Source organism: Eutrigla gurnardus, assembly GCF_963514095.1.
Source record: "Eutrigla gurnardus genome assembly, chromosome: 15".
Taxonomy (NCBI): domain Eukaryota; kingdom Metazoa; phylum Chordata; class Actinopteri; order Perciformes; family Triglidae; genus Eutrigla; species Eutrigla gurnardus.
The window spans coordinates 17,213,406-17,233,713 of NC_139938.1; the positions used below are offsets into that span (position 1 = coordinate 17,213,406).

The 20,308-nt window shown below is 42.6% G+C and overlaps 1 protein-coding gene across 2 annotated transcripts in view; it reads left to right on the forward strand.

The window, feature by feature from the left end:
- Positions 1 to 20,308, forward strand: part of jade2 (jade family PHD finger 2) — a 115,086-nt gene that overhangs the window by 4,907 nt on the left and 89,871 nt on the right. For both annotated transcript variants that reach the window (XR_014598441.1, XM_084029362.1), the window contains exons 2-3: positions 11,682 to 11,745; positions 15,009 to 15,094. Coding sequence is in view for 1 of the 2 variants with exons in the window: in XM_084029362.1 (XP_083885488.1) it covers positions 11,682 to 11,745; positions 15,009 to 15,094 (150 nt within the window). In the remaining variant the exon portion in view is untranslated. The remainder of the gene's footprint in view (positions 1 to 11,681; positions 11,746 to 15,008; positions 15,095 to 20,308) is intronic.

A 20,308-nucleotide genomic window follows, 5' to 3' on the forward strand; every position in this document is an offset into this window, starting at 1 on the left:
TCCGTCCTTTTCATCCCTCCATCGCTCTCGTCCGGGAGCTAATGAACTCCCGATCAATCCTTTTTTCTTTTTTTGTGCACTCTCTCCTCCTGGCTGTTTTCTGGCAGCGCCTCGGCCTCGCCGACAGCGACTCACCATCCTTCATTGTTTGTCAGCAGATTTCAGGCGACGGAGCGAGACGAGCTTAGTTAGAAAAAATTACTTGGACCTCAGCATCTTCCTTCTGCTTTTTTTTTTTTTTTTTTTTTTTAATTAATTTCTTCTTTCTCCTCTCTCTGGCGCTCGTCTGTTTTGCGATCTTTCATTCCCCTGCTCCCATGATGCAGCAGCGGGAGCAGCAGGAGCAGCAGGAGCAGTGGCAGCATCAATAAATATTGTGTTAATGTTCTGGTGGCTGGAGCCAGCAAGGTGATAAAGGAAATCTATTTGATTTCTGTGTCTCATTTGTTCGGCCCGATGCCTCCCCGGTTGGCGTGGATACCATGTGTGTGTGTGCAGTTATACAGTAGGTGTGTGTGTGTGTGTGTGTGTGTGTGTGTGTGTGTGTGTGTGGGTGGGGGGGAGTGGACTAGGACACAATGTTTCTTCCATAATTCCTTTCATTTCCTCTTCCTGTCATCAGTGACTTCCATCCTGTTTTCTGCAGCCGACACTGTTGTCCACTTCGAGGTCTTCGGACCCTTTTTTGGTGCTCATCATGTGTCTAACTTGGATTCAATGAAGGCTCCGGCAGCGATCGCCTTCATTCTGCTTTCTGTCAAAAGAAATAATCCTGGAACTAGAGTGTAATCCTCTCATCCAGGAGCATCACGTCTCCCCATGACTCTCTGTTTACTCCTCCGTCCATTATGATTGGCTCGTTCTATCTGACCAGCAGTCCGAGCACACGCTCGACATGACAGGATGTTGATGTTCTGTCTATAGAGTGAGTGAGTGAGTGTGTGTGAGTGTGTGTGTTAGGTGGCTGTGTGAGTAGCATGCACACCTGTTAGCATGGTCCCCATGTCGAGGTTTGACGTGTGTGTGTCAAACGTGTTTCTTCTTTCCTTTCTTTTCCTTGGCGAGTGTATTCATCTTTAGTGTGTGTGTGTGTGTGTGTGTGTGCGCGCTCTCTTTTGTTTGATGTTGAGATAAATACTTCATACCTGACATCACACATTTCTGCACACACACACACACCATGACATTTTGAGTCTTTCAGCTCAATCATAATAGTTGCCCTATCTCTCTCTCACTCTCTCTCTCTCTCTCAACATCACTTTAAAAATCTTTTCTTTCTATACCTGTCAAACTCGTTGGTGTGTGAACCGCTCTCTTAGCGGCTCAGTCCAAAAATAGCTCTGTGTGTGTGTGTGTGTGTGTGTGTGTGTGTGTGTGTGTGTGTGTGTGTGTGTGTGTGTGTGTGTGTGTGTGTGTGTGTGTGTGTGTGTGTGTGTGTGTGTGTGTGTGTGTGTGTGTGTGTGTGTGTGTGTGTGTGTGTGTGTGTGTGTGTGTGTGGGGGTGTGTGTGTGGGTGTGTGTGTGGGTGTGTGTGTGTGGGTGTGTGTGTGGGTGTGGGTGCGTGGAGTGAAAATAGACTTGGACGTGTGTGTGTCTGTGTGTGTCTGTGTTGCAGTCTTCCCTGCATGCCTTCTAGCTGTAGCTGTCTTGTACACAAGTCAGTGGTGCCACACACACACACACACACACACACACACACACACACACACACACACACACACACACACACACACCTGTCCATCCTACCTGCCAGCTGAGAACCAGGGATGGGACTATGTAGGATTTAATCGTGGTTGATTGTGGTGTTTTGTTGTTATTGGGATAATTGTAAACATCGTCACGAGTGACTTGGAAACGCTGTCTAGTTCTTATCATGGCAGACAAGTGAAAAGTAGAGCCTGCCTTTAAACATGTTATGGATTTATGATTATAGAAGATTATTGAATTGCTTTTTATTTTTCGTTGGATTATGTTATGATGGTTTGATAATGACTTTGTGGTGGTATTCATTCACACAGTACTGCACCTTTCTAGTTAGCCTTTGTTCCACAGGCAGCCATGTCTTATTGCATCCAATCAACACACACACACACACACACACACACACTCACTCACACAGACACACACACACACACACACACACACACACACACACAAGTAAACACGTGCAAAATAAAAGAACTAAAAGATATGCAAACTTCCTCCCTGGATGCCAAAACGCACATCTCCACACACACACACACACACACACACACACACACACACACACACACACACACACACACACACACACACACACACACACACACACACACACACAGATGCAGCACTGCCTCAGAGAGATGACTTGTTATGAAGCAATTTATATGCAAGGATTCTTTATCAAACTGACTGACCTCTGGCTCCTCAAGGAGCTCTGAACACCGGCCTGTGTGTGTGTGTGTGTGTGTGTGTGTGTGTGTGTGTGTGTGTGTGTGTGTGTGTGTGTGTGTGTGTGTGTGTGTGTGTGTGTGTGTGTGTGTGTGTGTGTGTGTGTGTGTGTGTGTGTGTGTGTGTGTGTGTGTGTGTGTGTGTGTGTGTGTGTGTGTGTGTGTGTGTGTGTGTGTGTGTGTGTGTGTGTCCAAGCCTGCATTGTATCCACAGAACACCATCCTCGTGATGAGATGAAGGTGCTTTTCCTTTTTAAATGCTTTTAAACATAAAGACTATTGTATATCTTCATCTCAACTGTCTGTAACTGACAGACAGACAGACAGACAGACAGACAGACAGACAGACAGACAGACAGACAGACAGACAGAGGGGTAACATACTTGCAGACAGACAGACAGATGGCGAGCTCACAAATGGGATGCAGCCAGTCAGACAGATTTGAAAGCTGGAAGGAAGACAGACAGACAGACAGACAGAAGAGAGCAGAAGTTTAACACTCTGATGCATTTGGACAAATACAGGACCGATCGACCGCCAGCGAAACACTTCTCATAACAGATGAAGTCATTTGCAAAGCGTCCTGCAGCCCTCCTACCTGGAGGATTCCTTCAGAGTCAATATCTGGGATCAGAATGAAAATATGAAGATGCTGCTGCTGATGTTCTAAATCCAAGCAGCGTTTCCTTTTCCATCTCTCACCTGCACACTCGATACTCCACTCAGGACGCTTCAGTGGCTGCACTAATAACGCTGAAGGGATGGAACTGTTCCTCAGGACGCAGAATTCTGATTGAATTCTCTCACAACTATAACTGACAACACGGTTCCGGATTAACTTTTTCTAAAAATGATCCAAGCCGTATTTTACGCAGAACAATCCGGCCGTGCACGTGTCGCATGTACACATCTGTTGAATTGGGTTTTTTTATGTTGTATGCAAATAACCACTGTAGAAGTAGAAGCATTTAATGAAATAATAATGAGCCCAAATGAGCCAAACTAAAGGGAAGAAGCTCCGGAGTGTGAATGCACTGCTGTGAAACGTACTGGGAGTGTCAGCTCACCCTGAAACTGTTACCTATCAAGTATTCCCCATTAGTCTCCGAGCAGCAACAGCTGCTCTCATCCCGTCCCATTTTATTATTTTTTGTTGCTCCAGTATCTAAACTGGGTTTCCAAGCTGAGTCTACTCCACTTTAATGAACTGGTAAAAACAGCAGACACGTTGTTTTCTCTCCGGCGTCCAGACTCGTCAGATCCGTTTCCACGTTTTCAGGACCGTCCCTTTAAACGCTCAGTCAGACGTACTGCTCTCAGCAGTGTCATCGTCAGCCAGTTAATTAGCTCCCTAGGCGACTTGGCTTTCCCAGCATGCATTAGTCAACCTTCTCGCTGTTTGTCTTATAGCAAATGTTTAGAGCTGACACCGAAACTACGCATGGAAAATGTGGCTTACAGCGAGCGATGGGAGGATGGAGGAGTTTCTCATGTATCCCGATTTAAAAAAAAACAACAACCTTGCAATTAGCTAATCGGGGTGAATTCCCATGATCAGGATAATTGTTTTATTTAAGTGATTGGGAATAACATGAATGTGTGATGATCGTTACTGCAGCTCCTGTGTTGACTGACTGGGACAGACCGGGTCTCTGGTTGGGTTTGGACGTGTTCTCCAGGCGACGTTCTCAAATGAGTCTAATCCATTAAGCTCGTTGGTTTAATCGACAGATCTATAAAACTGAGTTTCTCCACAAAGAATTATGCAAACCAGCAAATAAAAAAACACCGAACCGACTGAAGAGATTTAATTGACTCGGACTATAATGACGGATTAGCAGACAAATCCATAAAGAAAGGGCAGCCCCTGCTGTTAATATACAAAATGATTAAAACCACAACAATTAGACGTACAGTGTTATTGGCTGATGTTTACTTTACCTCGAGCTGAATTACCTTTTGGATCAATCACACGCTGTTGGCCATTTCCTGTTTGTGTGTGTGTGTGTGTGTGTGTGTGTGTGTGCATTATCTGGCTACCATTCATTAGACGAACTTTAAACCTGCACCACCCCCCCCCCCCTCTTCACATTTGCATATTAACAAGGAAAAACTAATTTTGTTGAAACGGTTTCTCCTGGTTGCTTTAAGACGCAGAGTTCATATCCACACAATTAACTTATTATTTGAATTAATGAGCTCATTAGCGAACCTTAATACGGCTTGGTGATTACAGCGGGGAGCTTAAAGTTGAAGTTGGATCTTGTTTTTAATGTGTGCATACTGCTGCTTCTTCTCCGATCTTTCGGTAAAACAGTAAAATAGTTTTTTTTTTGTGGATGAGCAGAGCGATTCTGTCTGTGTGACCCCTGCTGCCTTTTCTGACTTGTTTATCTTTCTTAGCATTCGTCTCTCATCTTTCACTCTCACATCTTTTGTAATATCACTATTTCCTCTCCCCCTGTGACTGATCTCCCCCTGCTTCTGTTCAAACTTCATTACTTCCTTCATTTCACTTTTGTTTTTATTTGCCAGTATATTCAGCAAAGCCCCAAATCACATTATTTCCCAATATGGTTGTATTTCTGTCTGTTCATAGTGTTCTCTCCCTCCTCTAGTACGGCATGGGTTCATTGTCTCTGACAGCTGGTTGCTTCCAGCTATTGTCCTGCGTCGGCTCTGACACAGTGCAGGTTTAGACGGTGGTAGTGCAGCACGGCATCGTGATGCAACAAAAAAAAAACATATGTATGTACGAGGAAGCTTAGCTCGCTGTCGTGCAAGAAACGTACAGAAACCCACAAAGAGCGAAATGCAATCCGTGAATTTAAATGAATAATTGATCATCAAACGTTTTGCAGCATTCATGCAGAATAGTGATGCAACACAAGAGGATACTGTAGAAACCTCAGATGCTCAGAGTAAAAAATATACTCCTATACGCTGATGACGTAACTTACAGTAGGCTGAAACTACAGGAGTCATCTTCTGGTTTCGGCCGGCCTGCTCAGTTTTTATTTTCTGGGTATTTTTATGGATCAGGAGTCAAACCATTCACACTCGCTGGATCGTCTTGGACCGGAACAACTCGACATGTCTGGCCTCCAAGATTTGTTGTGAAGCAACAAGTCAGATCGACCGACTTTGGTCCTCCAGCCGAAGCCAGAGGAGGAGCAAGAGAAAGACTGAATATAGTGCAAAATTCATAGTTTATCGTAGACGTGTGAAGACATATCGTGCTGAAAGATAATCTTGTCAGTTTTAAGGATAATTGCTATTTCAGCTTGCAGAAAAGTCACATTAAAAATGGATACAATTACAAAAAAAAGATGTGACTTAAAGCATTCGAAATTCTGGCACTAAAGATAGAAGTTCGCAATTCCTCTCCTATTTGTTTTTTTTCAGCTGTTTGTCAAGACGGCAGACATTTGTTTTTGCCTTTTGTGTTTAGGAAGTTCCCCAGTGCAGATCTGGAGTCTGCTTCACCGGACTCGATTGAGATGAAGTCGTACGAGTCTCCTTGTTTCATCCGCTCTCTCATCTCTCCGGAGAACAAGGAAATGTCTCAATCTACAGTCTGGGCTCTGGTTCACTGGGCTGATTGAGACAGGGTTGTCTACTGCAGGAGAGAGAGAGAGAGACATGCAGTATGCATGGAGATGGAAGATGAGAGAGAGACAGACAGTGGAAGGGAAACGAAGGGGAGAAAATGAACTAGGAGAGTTTTTCTCGAGAGTTGTCAAGCATGCCTCAGGTGATCCTGCTCCAAAAATGATAGGAGGGGGATTTACGGAGATGCAGTGACATTTCCAATTACCGTCAGTTCTTTCACTTTACCCATTACTGGGCTGCCACCAGTACATGTTAAAGAGACTGTCCTGTTGGCTTACAGTCACAGGTTCGGCCACCACAACAGCTACTGAGACACTGCACCCTTATCTGGTCACTAAGAATACCAGCAGCCACTAAAAAGGAGTCGCGGGAGCCAATCCCAGCTGACCTTTGGGGGTGAAGGCAGCGTACGCCCTGGACAGGGTGCCAGTCTATCACAATCGTACATGTTGTTGGAAGCCGGATCTCCCACGCTAAAGACCTTTTGCACACTGCGATCGCTTCTAGATGGACTGTCGGTGGTCCCGTTTGCAGCACTACTGGGACCGCACATAAGAAAGAGGACCGCCACGACCCAGCTGACCCTGAACATAAACAGTACACAACGTGAGGTCGTTATTAATTATTTATTTACAATTTTGGGTAAACAAAACGGACTCGGTGTGCAAAGGCCTTGGAAAACACACAAGGACACAGATATAAATCAAATAAAAGTCGATAAATCCGATCGATGGAATCGTTTCATTTAAAAAAAAGCACAGTAAAATATATATCTAAGGCATTGTGTTTTGTTGTAAAAGTGTCTGGGAGACTAAACAATTTAAGTGGCTGCTGATGGAAAAAAAAAAAAAAGAGCAAAGGAAAAGTTGCAGAACTGAGAGAAAATCATTCTCATTCAGTCCAATTTTCCTCTCGTGAGTAAAGCCATTCAATCTTTGGCTACTGCTTGAAAGTAGTACTTTCATCAAAAGAGGAAACAGTTTTACAACAAAAACACATGAATTGGTACCAAAACATGGAACTAAAAATCATAGTTATTCTCCAAACCGCTGCTGTGAGGCCTGCCTTCAAACAACGGGGGATGTACGTTCCTGTATTTTCGCACTTAGCCAAGCAACGGCTGGTTAGCATTGTCAGCAAACCAATGAAAACCAAATGTCGGCAGCTAGCCACAAGCTCAGTGTGACCCCCCCCCCCTTCCCTTTGTGGAAACAAAGTCTGGTTGACTGAATATTTGTTTTTTTATTCCAAACTGAAGAGTCAACCATCTGTTAAATGCAAAACCTGTAGAGAAATGGCATCAACCATCTGTATCGTGCATTTAAGGGGTAGCAGTGGGCTTGGGCGGTAATATGGTAATACGGTATACCACGGGTCTTAAAAATGGCAACGGTATCAGTTTCAATACCGTCATTAAAAAAATGCAATGCACTTATATAGGAGAGAGAGAAAGGGGGAGAGATGGCGAGTCGCACACCGAGTGACCTGGTGTCAAAGAAGAACACGACTTCTGCAGTTTGGCAGTATTTCGGGTTCCAACCTAATGAGAAGTAGAGCTTAGTTTGGGCCCAGAAAAATCATGCCCGACCCGACCCGAGCCCGGACCAACCCGACACATTAACTGTAATTAAGAGCCCGAGCCCGATTTCAACCCGACAATTATTTTTCATGCATGAGGCTGTTGTATGTGCATATCCGTGGGAAGTGGGGGTGCGGCTGCACCGCTACTCAGTCACTAAAATATACAAATAATTTTATAGGCTACGTTAGGATATAGGATATGACTGGACAAAGCCAACACGTATGTTATCGCCTTCTCCCACTAGTCACTTGAAATGATCCCGTACCTCGGACTTTCCTGATGACTTGCTCAACGTTAACTGTCCTGTTTTTAATTCATCCTTTATGTCTCCAAGTTCCATGTTGCACTTTAGCGTAACTCCTTTATTCTTTGATTTAGCTGCACAGAGCGGAACCGTTATGAATTATGCGTGCGCACTATGTGTAGCGTCTTTTTTTTTTTACTTTGTGTAACTTTGTACACATTTCTTACTTAGACCTACTCTGCTAAACATATAACCAATAATATTTAATGTTTATGCCTAGACTTCTCCTCAGATTAGGGGAGAAGGCTAGGCATAAATGCAATGATAGAAAAAAAAAAAAAGAACGAACGAACAAACACAAACGCTTGTTTAAAGGCCCGGCCCGGGTCGGGCTCGGGCAGAGAAGCTAAACTCTAATGAGTTTGGTGACGTCGTCTGAGCCTTACGTCATCATTTTTAATTAGTCACGGTAATGCCGGGGTAAAATAGGGAGGAGGTTTGACGGTATCTAAATTTGGATACCGCCCAACTCTAGGTAGCAGTGGTATTTTGAATTTAAACATTAAACACTAAATGTACGTATCTTTTCATTTAATTCAAAAGCACTTGGACTTGAGTTATTGAGATGCTTAAAGAAAACTATGTTCGTATTTGATGGTCATCTCTTTAAAAACTCTACTCGCTTGTGTTTCCCTGCCAAACCGGCATGCACAATAAATTCATATGTGGAGCTTTATTGATTTCAGACGATTTCTATTTTAGTCTTTTTTTTTCCCCCTGCTGCGACATGTCAAAAAGGCCGATCCTACTTCCCCTGACAGTTAATCTATGACATCTTTTGGGAGCCATGTCTCTGAGGGAGTTTGCCAAGCTGGAAGCTGTGCAGCTGGGAATTAAACCCAGGCCGTGTTTATGAGCAATGGGAGAAAAGAAACGTTTTTTTACTCCCCATAAGATTTTAGAAGCATTGAAATCCCTCCCAGGTGATGATGAATGCTTTTCATAACCCCGGCCTTTCCATTTGGAATGGCGTAGGAGCTTCTTGTACGTAGCGCCACAAATCAAAGCCGTCACGTTGATGGATGGCGCCCCAGCCCCGTTAAACTAATCATGAAAAACAACCCTCCGCAGCTGTAGCCACAGGTTTAGCCTATCCAATGTGTGGGAGACACCTGAGTAAATATTTCTGCCCACCGAATCGAGGAACCGATGAAGTTCTCCTGGATTTAATCCTCCTGTTGCCATTTCTCGCACATGAAATCCCCCGTTCTTGTTAAAACGCTCATTTAGGAGGCTGGTGTAAAGAACGGATCCTCAAAAGTATTTAATGTCACCTTTTCTTTTCTTTTTACAGCGTTCACATTTTCCTTTGGGTGGTCAGGAGGAGGGGAGGGTTGCTTTTAGGGAGAAAAAAAAAAAATCCCCGACAACTTTGGTGCCCCGAGTGAGGTTTAAGTGGGTCGCCTGAGAGTTTAATTGGCGAGGGGAAACCCTGAGACGGATCCAGGCGGGCAGACAAGTCACACAGACGTAGCTGGAGGAAGTCAATGATGTACTTAACCACTCTCCTCAAAGGCAGGAAGACGAAGTGGAGCTAGACAGATGGGAGGGGGGGGCTGTGGAAGTCAATAATGTACTTAACCTTACTCCTTCAGACTCCCCGTGTCCCTGTTATTGGAAGGATGGCGAGATGGGGAAGACGGCCGGGGACTCGGCGGATGGGAAACGGATTCGGGGCGGGCGAAGAAGCGGCGTGTTCCTCCGTCAGCACAAATGTCAGCGTAGTTAAGTGTGCAGGGCAGGCGGGAGGCCGGGGATACAGGAAGAGCCCTATATGAGAGGGACTAGCCCAGTTTTTACGAGCACATAAATCTCTGTTCCCCACACCGAAGGTTGCAACCCACCTCCTCCTCTCCTGGCCTTTCCTGCCTCGGTCGAGCGGCGCGCTAAAAACCTCCCTTTTGACTTCTTGACTCCGTCTGCTGCTCTCTTTTGCTTCATTTCTCGCTCTTTCACACTCCTTTGACCCATGCCCTCCTTTTCTTCCTTTTAGTGACACTCTATATATTTTCCTCCTTTTGACCGTCCAGCGACCAGATTACACATATCTTCAGGCTGTTTCTCTGGTTTCTTTTTTTTCTTCTCTTTAATCCTTTCCACAGACGGATTAATAGTAAATCCTTGAGTTTGTGCAAGTCTGAGTTATTTAATCTTGAGTCATAATAAACAAGATGACCATCAGATATCATTCAGTGCTGCGTATTCTGTGGTGTGAAGACCAGATTCGGTTTTCTGTCCAATAGACGAAACAAAGAAAATGCAGAAAATAACTTCATAAATATAACAGTTGCTCTTTTTATATTTCAAATACTTGTCAATAAAAATGTAAAAATAACAAAAATGCATCACAGAAATATCTGTAATGTAAATGTTACTCCCCTGGGGATCTTGTGTAATCTAATCTAATGTTCTAAACTCTGATTAAGAGCTGTTTAAACTTCCTGAACTGTAACTTAACCTCGCCCTTTGACCCCACAGACTAAATACATGTGAAAGCTCGTCAAAGCAGCTCAAAGGCTTTGATCATATCATTCCATTCTGTATTAATTCAATTAAACGCATCAATAAACTCTATAACATTAGTTACTTTGGCAGTGGGTTTTAGTTTTGAGATGCTAATCTACACATTCTGGTGATACCGTCGTAAATTACATGATAATTTATGGGATTATTATTTAAAAAGCTTTGTGTTTGATTTATTCCTGACATACATTCCTCTCTAACTCTTTCTTGGAAAGCTCTGTAGATAATATATTATTTACCAGTCTCGTCTAAACATCTTTCTTCTCTCTCTCGCCTGTCAGACTATCGAGTTAAACTTCCAACTGTCTGATAAATACAGTCGCATCCAAGTGTCAGGACAGACAAAAAATGGAAAACAAAGTGTTTTTTTTTACATTTGAATTTAAATTAAATTGTGTTCTCATTGCTTGTGATTTGAAGACATTATACTTGTGGTAACTCTTGGAAAATGAGCTTCATTTGGGTTCTTTTAGTAGTTTAGACTCATATGAAACAAGGAATGAGACGTTTTTGCTTTTTCCCATTGACACAACTTCTTGACTTCATGTTCTCTGTTAAGTGTTTGTCTTTCACGATTCTTTGTGACTGGAATATTGTTTAATGCTTTAATTTTGTAGGAGATTTATTGATATTTAAAGGTGTGTTTCAGTGTTTTTACATCCTTGGAGAAAGGGTCTAAGAAACCTTTTGTCCTCCACTTTTTCTCCATTTTTGTTGCAGAAAAGTTCAAAGGTCACTGTAGCCTGTGGTTAAAACTGCACATATCTTCTAGTTAAATGAAGCCTGTATGGATGGAGCATGAGATTGTTAAATAGAGATGTTCTCACTGTGCCGCCGAGGCCTTTTAACGTCCTTTATCACCAGAGAACGCTTCAAATGGTGTCCTAGTTTAAGCTGCATGAAAGGAGCGTTATTCTATTATAACCAAGAAAGAAGTACCGACTGTATTAAAGCAGGTGCATGAAAAGAGTGGGGACTCGCAGTGAATACAGCGATAATGCGGGTTGAATTCACGGCCGACATGTGAATGCAAGGACTCCCGCTGTACGCGAGGAAGCCGAACACGTGGGCCGGTTCTGGCAGACGCCGGTTCTGGAGGCTCCGGCTCAGATCAATGCCATCGCCGCATTATTTCATTAAAACGTGTGTTTTCATGGCGAACATCTTCTCACTCGTCATTTTTCTCTTTTTTGACCTCCCACCCCTCCCTCCCTCCCTCCCTCCCTGACAGATGGAGAGTGAAAAGAAGAGGAGAAAATACTCCACGAGCAGCAACGACTCCGACACTACTGACAGTAAGTTGGAAAGAGGGATTCAGGGAGCGGGAGGGAGGAGGTGCTGCTGTTTTACAGCGAGCTGCCTGGTTTTGGTCGACTCCCGCTGCGTATTTCCCGTATCTGTGTAGACTTTCCTCAATGACGTCCCTCCTCTGCTCATTAAGACTTCCCCCTTTTAAAAAAAACAGCTACAACAGAAATATAAACCTGGAGCCCAAACGGCCGTGAAGTACGACGAAGTACGACGAAGTATGAAGGCCAAAAAAACACATCATCAAACTAAAAGAGTGACACCGACTCAGTTAAATACAAGGAAATTGATAGCGACATACGTGCACGTATAATAAAAAAACATTTCTTAAAGTGCGTTCACAGCAAGCGCTGAGCAAATTTCACGTGCGTCGCTATTTCCATTTCAAAAGTTGTTGTTCAAGTTGTTGTTCTTGTCGTCTTGCAGACGAACCTCACAAACCACAGACTTCACACATTTTACAGTTTGTCGTCATTCTGTATGTCACTTCGGAATCATTTTTTATCCGTTTAATTGTTTATATTGGGTTCGTACCACTTGAGTAAACCAGCCGATGTGCGGCTTGATATTCAGCTCCTCTGCACAAAGCAGCAAAGGTGGTTATTAAATGTGGATTTGTGGGTTTTGCTGCATTTATTTACTGCATATTTGAGTGAGACATCAGCTCACCCAAATAATTATGTTGCACGATCTATTATTTAATTATTTCCCAACGCTCGGTGATATCGAGTATTCCATATTAAGTACTATACTCTCCAGCTGATCTGCACCTCTGTGGTTTCGAGTCCAGGAGCTGACAGCGTAACGACCTTCCTTCTTTAGTAAATCAGAGGCTTTAATACACACGGATTAAACCTGCGTCTCACATTTTCTTCGTAAATCTGTCCTCGCATGCTGGAATAACATGCGACGTGACATGTGGTTATTAAGCTGACTGATAAACGGGTGGAGGTGATTGATGGTGTGATGGATCGACCCGGAGTCATGACACAGACTCAAAACAAGCACCGTGACAGCCTGCCGACTGGATAGAAGAAGGCTGGCTGTGTATAAATACGTCCCGTGTGCTGTATATATCTGTATATATGTCTCTATATCTGTATATATGTCTCTATATCTGTATATATGTGTATATATCTTTATATATGTGTATATATATGTATATATGTGTATATCATACAGCGTAGAGGCAGACGGACCGCCGTGCAGAGAGACGCTGCATGATGGTGGGAACATCTGGTCTGTCTGACACGTTACTGACGTTGGCAGCTTCTGCTGGGGAAAAAAAACCGTTTGATGATAATAAACAGGGATCTCACAGCTGATAACTGATCTTAAAATAGGAGGATTTACACCAACTTTAATTTAAACGTCATTCTTCTGGGCTTTTGGCAGGAACATGACGGATTCTAGGCGTTGTGGTTAGCGTCTTATAACAACAAGCAAATATGTGTGGAAATATGTGTGTTTTTCTACTCAAGTCGCTCTTGATGTTCCTTTCCTTTCGGCACATAATTTCAGAATGAAACACTTTAATGACATATTTTCACAGGGGATTTCTTTTCCCCCTTTTGGAGTCGATGTGAAATCAAATTTACGGTCGTAGGAAGAGGAACAACAGTAGGTTTCAACAGTTAATTTGTCGTCATGTTGCCTTTGGAAGTTTAAAAACCTCTTCAAAATAAAAGCTGTAGACTCCCAGAATGAGGAATGCCCGACCCACTTTTTCATAAAACCTCTTACACCCCCCCCAACCAGCGCGGCGTGGTTCTCCATCTGTTGACGGGAGGTTATCGGGTTTCTAATTGAAGGATGCCCATGATCATCTGACCCGCCGTGCACCGAGCGGGACTTTTAATTAACTCACGGCCATGATGGTCACCTCCTACTGCACCGCGGCCCCGTTTGGTTTACACTGTGGTGTGTATATATATATACACATGTGTACAGGTGATGATAAACGGACCTCCAACAACCTCAACAGGCTCTATTGCTTCCTGCCTGACATCGTCTGAGTCTCAGATTGGTTAAAAAATGTAAATTAAATGAGCACTCGATAGAAAAGCAAGATTTTAAAATGCCCCAATTCACCTTTAAAGGTTAAAGACTCTCTCTCTCTCTCTCTCTCTCTCTCTCTCTCTCTCTCTCTCTCTCTCTCTCTCTCTCAAATGTGTGTGATGTTGGGGAAAATCTGTGGGTTTGTGTGACTACGAACATGCATATGTGGCAAATGCATGTACATGTTACAGCTGTTTATAGTGTGTGTGTGTGTGTGTGTGTGTGTGTGTGTGTGTGTGTGTGTGTGTGTGTGTGTGTGTGTGTGTGTGTGTGTGTGTGTGTGTGTGTGTGTGTGTGTGTGTGTGTGTGTGTGTGTGTGTGTGTGTGTGTGTGTGTGGGGACAGAGAGGGAGGGAGTCTGTAATTTTAGCTGTTGAGACGTCACAAGTAAAATCAGCATGGGGGGGCAACACTGCTGTGGTGGTGATGGGAAATATGTTGAGTGGGAGGCAACACACACAGATACACAGATACACACACACACACACACACACACACGGTGCATGGATGAAAATGAGCTTTCAGCCGTATGTTTCAGTTTTATGACTAAAAAAAATATATAGAAAAGTAGCATGAGTGAAATTCCATGTACTCTTCTGCTGGAACACACACACACACACACACACACAGACACACACACACACACACACACACTCACACACAGAGGGCAGCTGATTGAAGCTGTGGGTGGGATATTGGCTCCAGCGTCCAGCGGTTAATTGCCATTAAGTTGTGTATTAATGAGGTTGTAAAGGACCTCAGTGGACTAACTGCTTAACAGGATGCTATTTATACTGTCATTACTTATTAAACCTCTTAATAGATCATCATCATCAGTCTGCTTCAATTAAAGGCCCCGACTCGATGGTGATACTACCGCTGGGCGCCGGGGGAAAGTCACAAGGAAGGCTGTTATTTGGCTGCTCTTCTGCTGTTTTAGTAAGCAGCTGATTCTGGGTCATTGTGGCGGATGTTACGATGTTTTTTTTTTTTATTATTTTGTTTTTTAAACTCTCTCTAGAAAACACATTTCTCTAATGGGAACGTAAAGTTCTCTTTGGACACATGTGAATCCACATTTCGGACAAATCAAAGACAGATTAAGATTCCAGAACTTATTTATACCGTATTTAGTGAAACAGATGCTTTGGTAACCATAGTAACACTGATTTTGTCACGTTCTCTTCCCCCAGGTCAGGTGACGTCGTGGTCCAGGTCCTCCAAGAACACGGGAACCAGCAGCACATGGGTCCGCCACCAGCACAAGAAACCATCAGAGGTGAGTTGAGGAGCTCAGTTCTCGACTGTCCCCCGAAAAAAATGAAATGAAACACAGCTTCTCTGCTTTTTTTTTGCTGTGGCTTTTTTGCTGGATTGTCATAAATGGTCAGATTCCAGATTGGTTTGTGTCTGGTGGTTGAGGGTTTCTGCTGAACGCTGGCACGGATCTGCAGCTCCTAACGAGCCGGTAGCTAATGTCGACCCTTAAATTCGGGGGTCGCGTGCTGGTTTTCTGGACAAGCTCAGGTTTTGGTTGTTTTTTTGAAGAACTGAAAAAACCTTAATGTGAAAGCAAGACCGCTCTCTTGTCGAGGCGTATACAATTAGAGGAGATGAAGTGATTAGACGGGTAGAGACCACTTGTGGCCTCACGATGACTTTGCTGCTTTGATTTAAGATGCCACTGTAGCCGTTTATCAGCTGTCGACTGGAAGCAACACTTTTTAGTCTCGTGTAAATACAGCCGTCTCTCCGCCGCCGCAGCTAAATCAACCAGGCGCATGGATGGCACAGATCGCTCGCCTTAAACACCAGGTACAAGCATCCATATGGTCATGATGAACGATTCCCAAGGGCTGTCCACTGACCACCCCCGCGGGGAGGAAGAACTGGCACGATCCAGTTTGGAAAAACGGTGCATTCTGGTCCAGTTGTGGCAATCCACAATCACACGTTTCCTCCCACTCCGCCAGTGAAGTGGGTTCAAATCCATTTAAGGGCGAACTCGTCTCTCGTTTTTTTTTTCTGCTGCTTGAAGATTTTCACTCCAAAAATAACTATCTGCCATTTGGAACTAATTACATCTGCTCTTAAAAAAAACCCTGAATCAAAGAGAGGATGCAACATACTCTGGTGGCACTTCTCAAATTGTAAAGATGCTCATCTTTTCATCCTTCCAACCTGAAAATGTCAAAAATTTAAGTGTAAATGTTGCTTTTTTTGGGAAGGAATAGAAGCGAACTAGCAGACATGCCCCTGAACCACCCGGAGTACATCAGCAGAGCATCTGTCATGCCTGTGAGTTTGCAGCTTCCTCCCCCTCAGCTCCATCCAGCTAACCGCTGGCTGTTGGAAGGTCCTGTCAGCAATCAGGCTCTCAGTAATTACTACTGTAGCTCTGCTCTGACCCGAGCCTCTGCTGAAGAGCCAGGGGCCACGTTCCCTTTCGCTGCCTCCTCTCCTTTTAAAACGGATGATGTTTTGCAGTCATTTTCATGTCTTCTTTTTCCTTCTGTGGCGGTGACTGACAGCAAAGAACAGAAAAGTTTAAAGATCGAGACATGTGAGATGGTGTCGGAGCTCGTCGTGGATGAAAAGCGTGTTGGTGTTGATCTCAGTGCTGATGGAGAGACAGCAGAGTGTTTTTAGCTGTTTTTTAGCTTCTTTCTTACTTGTTGCATCTTTTGACGTGTCATCACGTGTCATTACGAGTTTTTTTTCTCCACCTCAATTAATCAGGACGAACTTGAACTTTGGCTTTATCTTGTTTTACTCTCACGCACTTTTAACAAGTGTTTTACAAATAAAATGTATTATTATTATTATTATTATTATTAGATGGTCGTTATTCAAGCAATTCAAAGTGCTTAACATGAAACATTAAAGGCATTGGAGAAGAAAAAAAACATTAAAACAAGCCAATAATAAAATAAAGTTTTAAAATAAAATAAAAATAAAAATAATAAAAAAACTGAAAAAACATTAAAACAAGCCAATAATAAAATAAAGCTTTAAAATAAAAAAAAAACAATTAAAAAAAAAAACATTAAAACAAGCCAATAATAAAATAAAGTTTTAAAATAAAAAATAAAAAACATTTAAACAAGCCAATAATAAAATAAAGTTTTAAAATTAAAAAAACTAAATAAATAAAAGAAAATAAAAAAATAAAAACATTAAAACAAGCAAATAATAAAATAGTTTTAAAATGAAAAATAAGTAAATAAATGAAAATTAACAAATAAAAATAAATAAATTAAAACAAGAATATCAAGGAATAGAAAATACAGTGCAGCATAAGAAGTTCATAGATAGTGTTGTTTACTGAAAGGTCTTCAGTCTTGATTTAAAAGAGCTGAGTAAAAACATTTATTTCAAGGATCTGAATGTAATTGTGAGAGTGCATAATTATGGAAAACCTTATATTGTGATATTACATTAAAAAGTTAGCATTACATGTGCATTTAGTGCCCTTAATTAATCCATCTCTATGTTAATCGTGTCTTCATTTGTCTCGCTGATTGCATGTCGGCGTTGAAGTGTCTGTCAACCACCCCGGGCGACTGCAACTACTTTGTTGTTTGTGTGTTTAACAGGTCAAAGGTCACGACCCCGATTTGAATGACACACAAGCAAAGCGACGCTTAACACTTGAGCTCAAGTTCCTAATTTCCGCTTGTCGATTGCTCTTCAGCGTGTCTTTCTTTGCTCGGCTGCCAAATGCATCTGTGTTCACTTCAACTCAATCGCTGCTTCAGTTTGTCCGACCTGCCGGATCCTTTATTTTATAATCACTTTACAGACGACGCGGATAGAACCCGCTTCAAAAGAAGCGGAGAAACGACGACCAGCATCTAATGTCGCGTTTAAATGTGGATTTAGTTGTTGAACTAGTTCATGAGCAGGAAAAGAAGTTTGATTGATTTAAAAAAAAGCAGCTTTGCAGATTGGACTCAGTATTTCTATTACAATCCATTGTACGCAAGTTTAATTGAAATCCATGACATGCTTTGCTGGATTATCGTCTGTGTTCATGGAGTTTCTACTCGGCGTTTGAGGAGTTGAATGTAAATCTAAGTTCCTTTCTGAAACGATCAGCGAGACGTGAAAGCAAGACAAAGAGGAGATAAAGGCGGTGAAACATCCTGTCGGTGCGTCTGCACGCGGAGGACGCCGCCGCCGCTCACCCTCGGCTCGGGGAGACGCGGTGACGGGAAACACGACGGACTCGTCATGACAACGTAGCTCTTTTTTTCAAAATGCGACATCTCTATTTGTGCCTTTCACTCCGGCGTCGACTGAAGTGGTTTTATGCCACTTTAATCTAGTCACCAGTTGGAGAGATGACTCTTTTCTTTTTTTTTTCTCTTTCTTGAACCTTTAGAGAAATCCCCCAACTCTCCCCAAGGGGATTATTAAAACACCGAAACACACACACACACACACACTCTGGGGGTTTCTTCCCGGCTCGCGGTATTGAAATGTTTTACCACAATCAGACGGGGGAATGTCTGTAATTCAAATTCATTTTCTGGCATTACTTTCTGTCGGGTGGTTTTAGGAAGAGTCTGTTTATGATGTGGCTTCTTGTGACAGCAGAGCCCCTCCCCCTACTTTTACTTCATGTTACTTTTCTCTAAGTTGCATAACATTTTGAATAAGCATCACCTGTTACTTTGTCTCCAAATCCAATCAAACATGAACAAATGTCAGCTTAATGTCGTAGACGACGCATTATGGGGAAGAGTAAAGGATTTGTGCGTTTTAACCAAATCTCAGTGTTTCTGGGCAAAGATTTATTTAATCTGAACTTGGAATTCGTGCAGTTTTGATATTCATAACTGGGACGCGGTGTGGAGGAGTTTCTACGAGCTGATCTAACGGAATCCCGTCTTCCTCACATTAGATTGCACAGCGTCCAGGACGATTTAAACCCGGCTGAAAGTGTTTTCATTAGTGAGGCGAGGGCTCTGGAGGCTTTCATGCTAAGAGCAATATTACCTGAACAGACTTTACCGTTACCACAGCGCAGGAGAAGAGGCTGTCAAACAGCGGGGGGGGAAGGAAGTGGTATCGATGGGGGGGGGTTTCCGAAAAGATGTGTGAAACTCTCCGTGTCACCATTGTTTCATGTGCGTACATGAGAGTGTGTATGTGAAGGTGTGGGTGCAGTACAGTGTATATATGACTGTCTGTCTGAAAGTGAGAGTGAGCGGGGCGAGTGCAGGATGGAAAAGGGTTTTCTGAACATTAAAGCATGAAAAACCAAAATACTTGGATTAATGAGCAACACATGTTTCCTTAAAGTTGTTGACGTGTGTGATAGGTCTTCATGTATGATTTTAATGGACGGTTTTATTCAACACTTTCGAGATTTTGGATTCTAGAAACGAACTTGTGAGGAAGTTCTCTCTATATATTTTTTAAATCATCTATTTATTGTCTTTATTCGTGTGTTGAAGTGAAGAAGAAGTTGAAAGCGCTAACAATCAATTTTACAAGCATGAAAATGATTGCAGCTGGAGTTAATTTCCAGTGGATAATCAGGAATTTGAAGTTTCTGAGTTGAAACAAAGTTAATCTTCAAGTTAAGTTTTGCATTTTGAAGGCAGCGTTTAAACTTTAGTTTCCCAGTTAAACCAGCTTGAAATGTCTCACCGTGTAGTTTTGATTGTTCCATCTTTGTTTTGATACTCAAACGTCCCGTCCAGAGAGCCAACAGCGTTAATGCATTAAAATAATGTACGCGTTAATTCCACAAATGAATCGTGCAGTTCGTACTTGTTATACGTTATATAAACCGAATTAGGACATCGGTAAAATGTCCTCTGGTCATGGATGAGCTCTGTGAATAACCTCATAAATATATAATAATTGCATGTCACACCTGGAGTCATTGTTGCGAGGCAGCTGGACACGCTTCCAGATGTGCAGATGTGAAAAGGTGGATCAAGTAGGTGACGGCCTTTCATGTTATTCATGTTATTAAATTCCTGTGATTGCATAAGTTCTAGTCCTCTGGAGGGCCGCTGGACTTCCATGTGAAAAACTTGTTAAGTCATCGTGTGTATGTATCAGACTGGCAGCTGTTGCCACTCGTTAGGGTAGAAACAGCTGTGAAACGCCATGGCAACCAGATGCAAACCGCTACAGGAATGCACAGCGTTGGTGTTACGGTGTGTCTCTCTGAGTCGGGAGATGAGTGCAAATAAACACAGACGGTGCTCCTCTTGGTCACCTACCATGTGGTTAAATAATAATAAATAATAATAATAATGAAAACCCATCGCTTAGGAAGTATGGATCTCTGAGATGGCTGAGGTCGTAAAATCTACTGTGAGAGAAATGAAAATAGCGAGCAACCACACGTTTTTTTTACAGTCTTTTTTTTAATTATTAATATTTACTGAACATGTTAAAAAATAATAATAATAATACAAACTAAATAAAGCGAATGAGCAGTAAAAAGGAAAGCAAAAAAAGAAAAACAAGC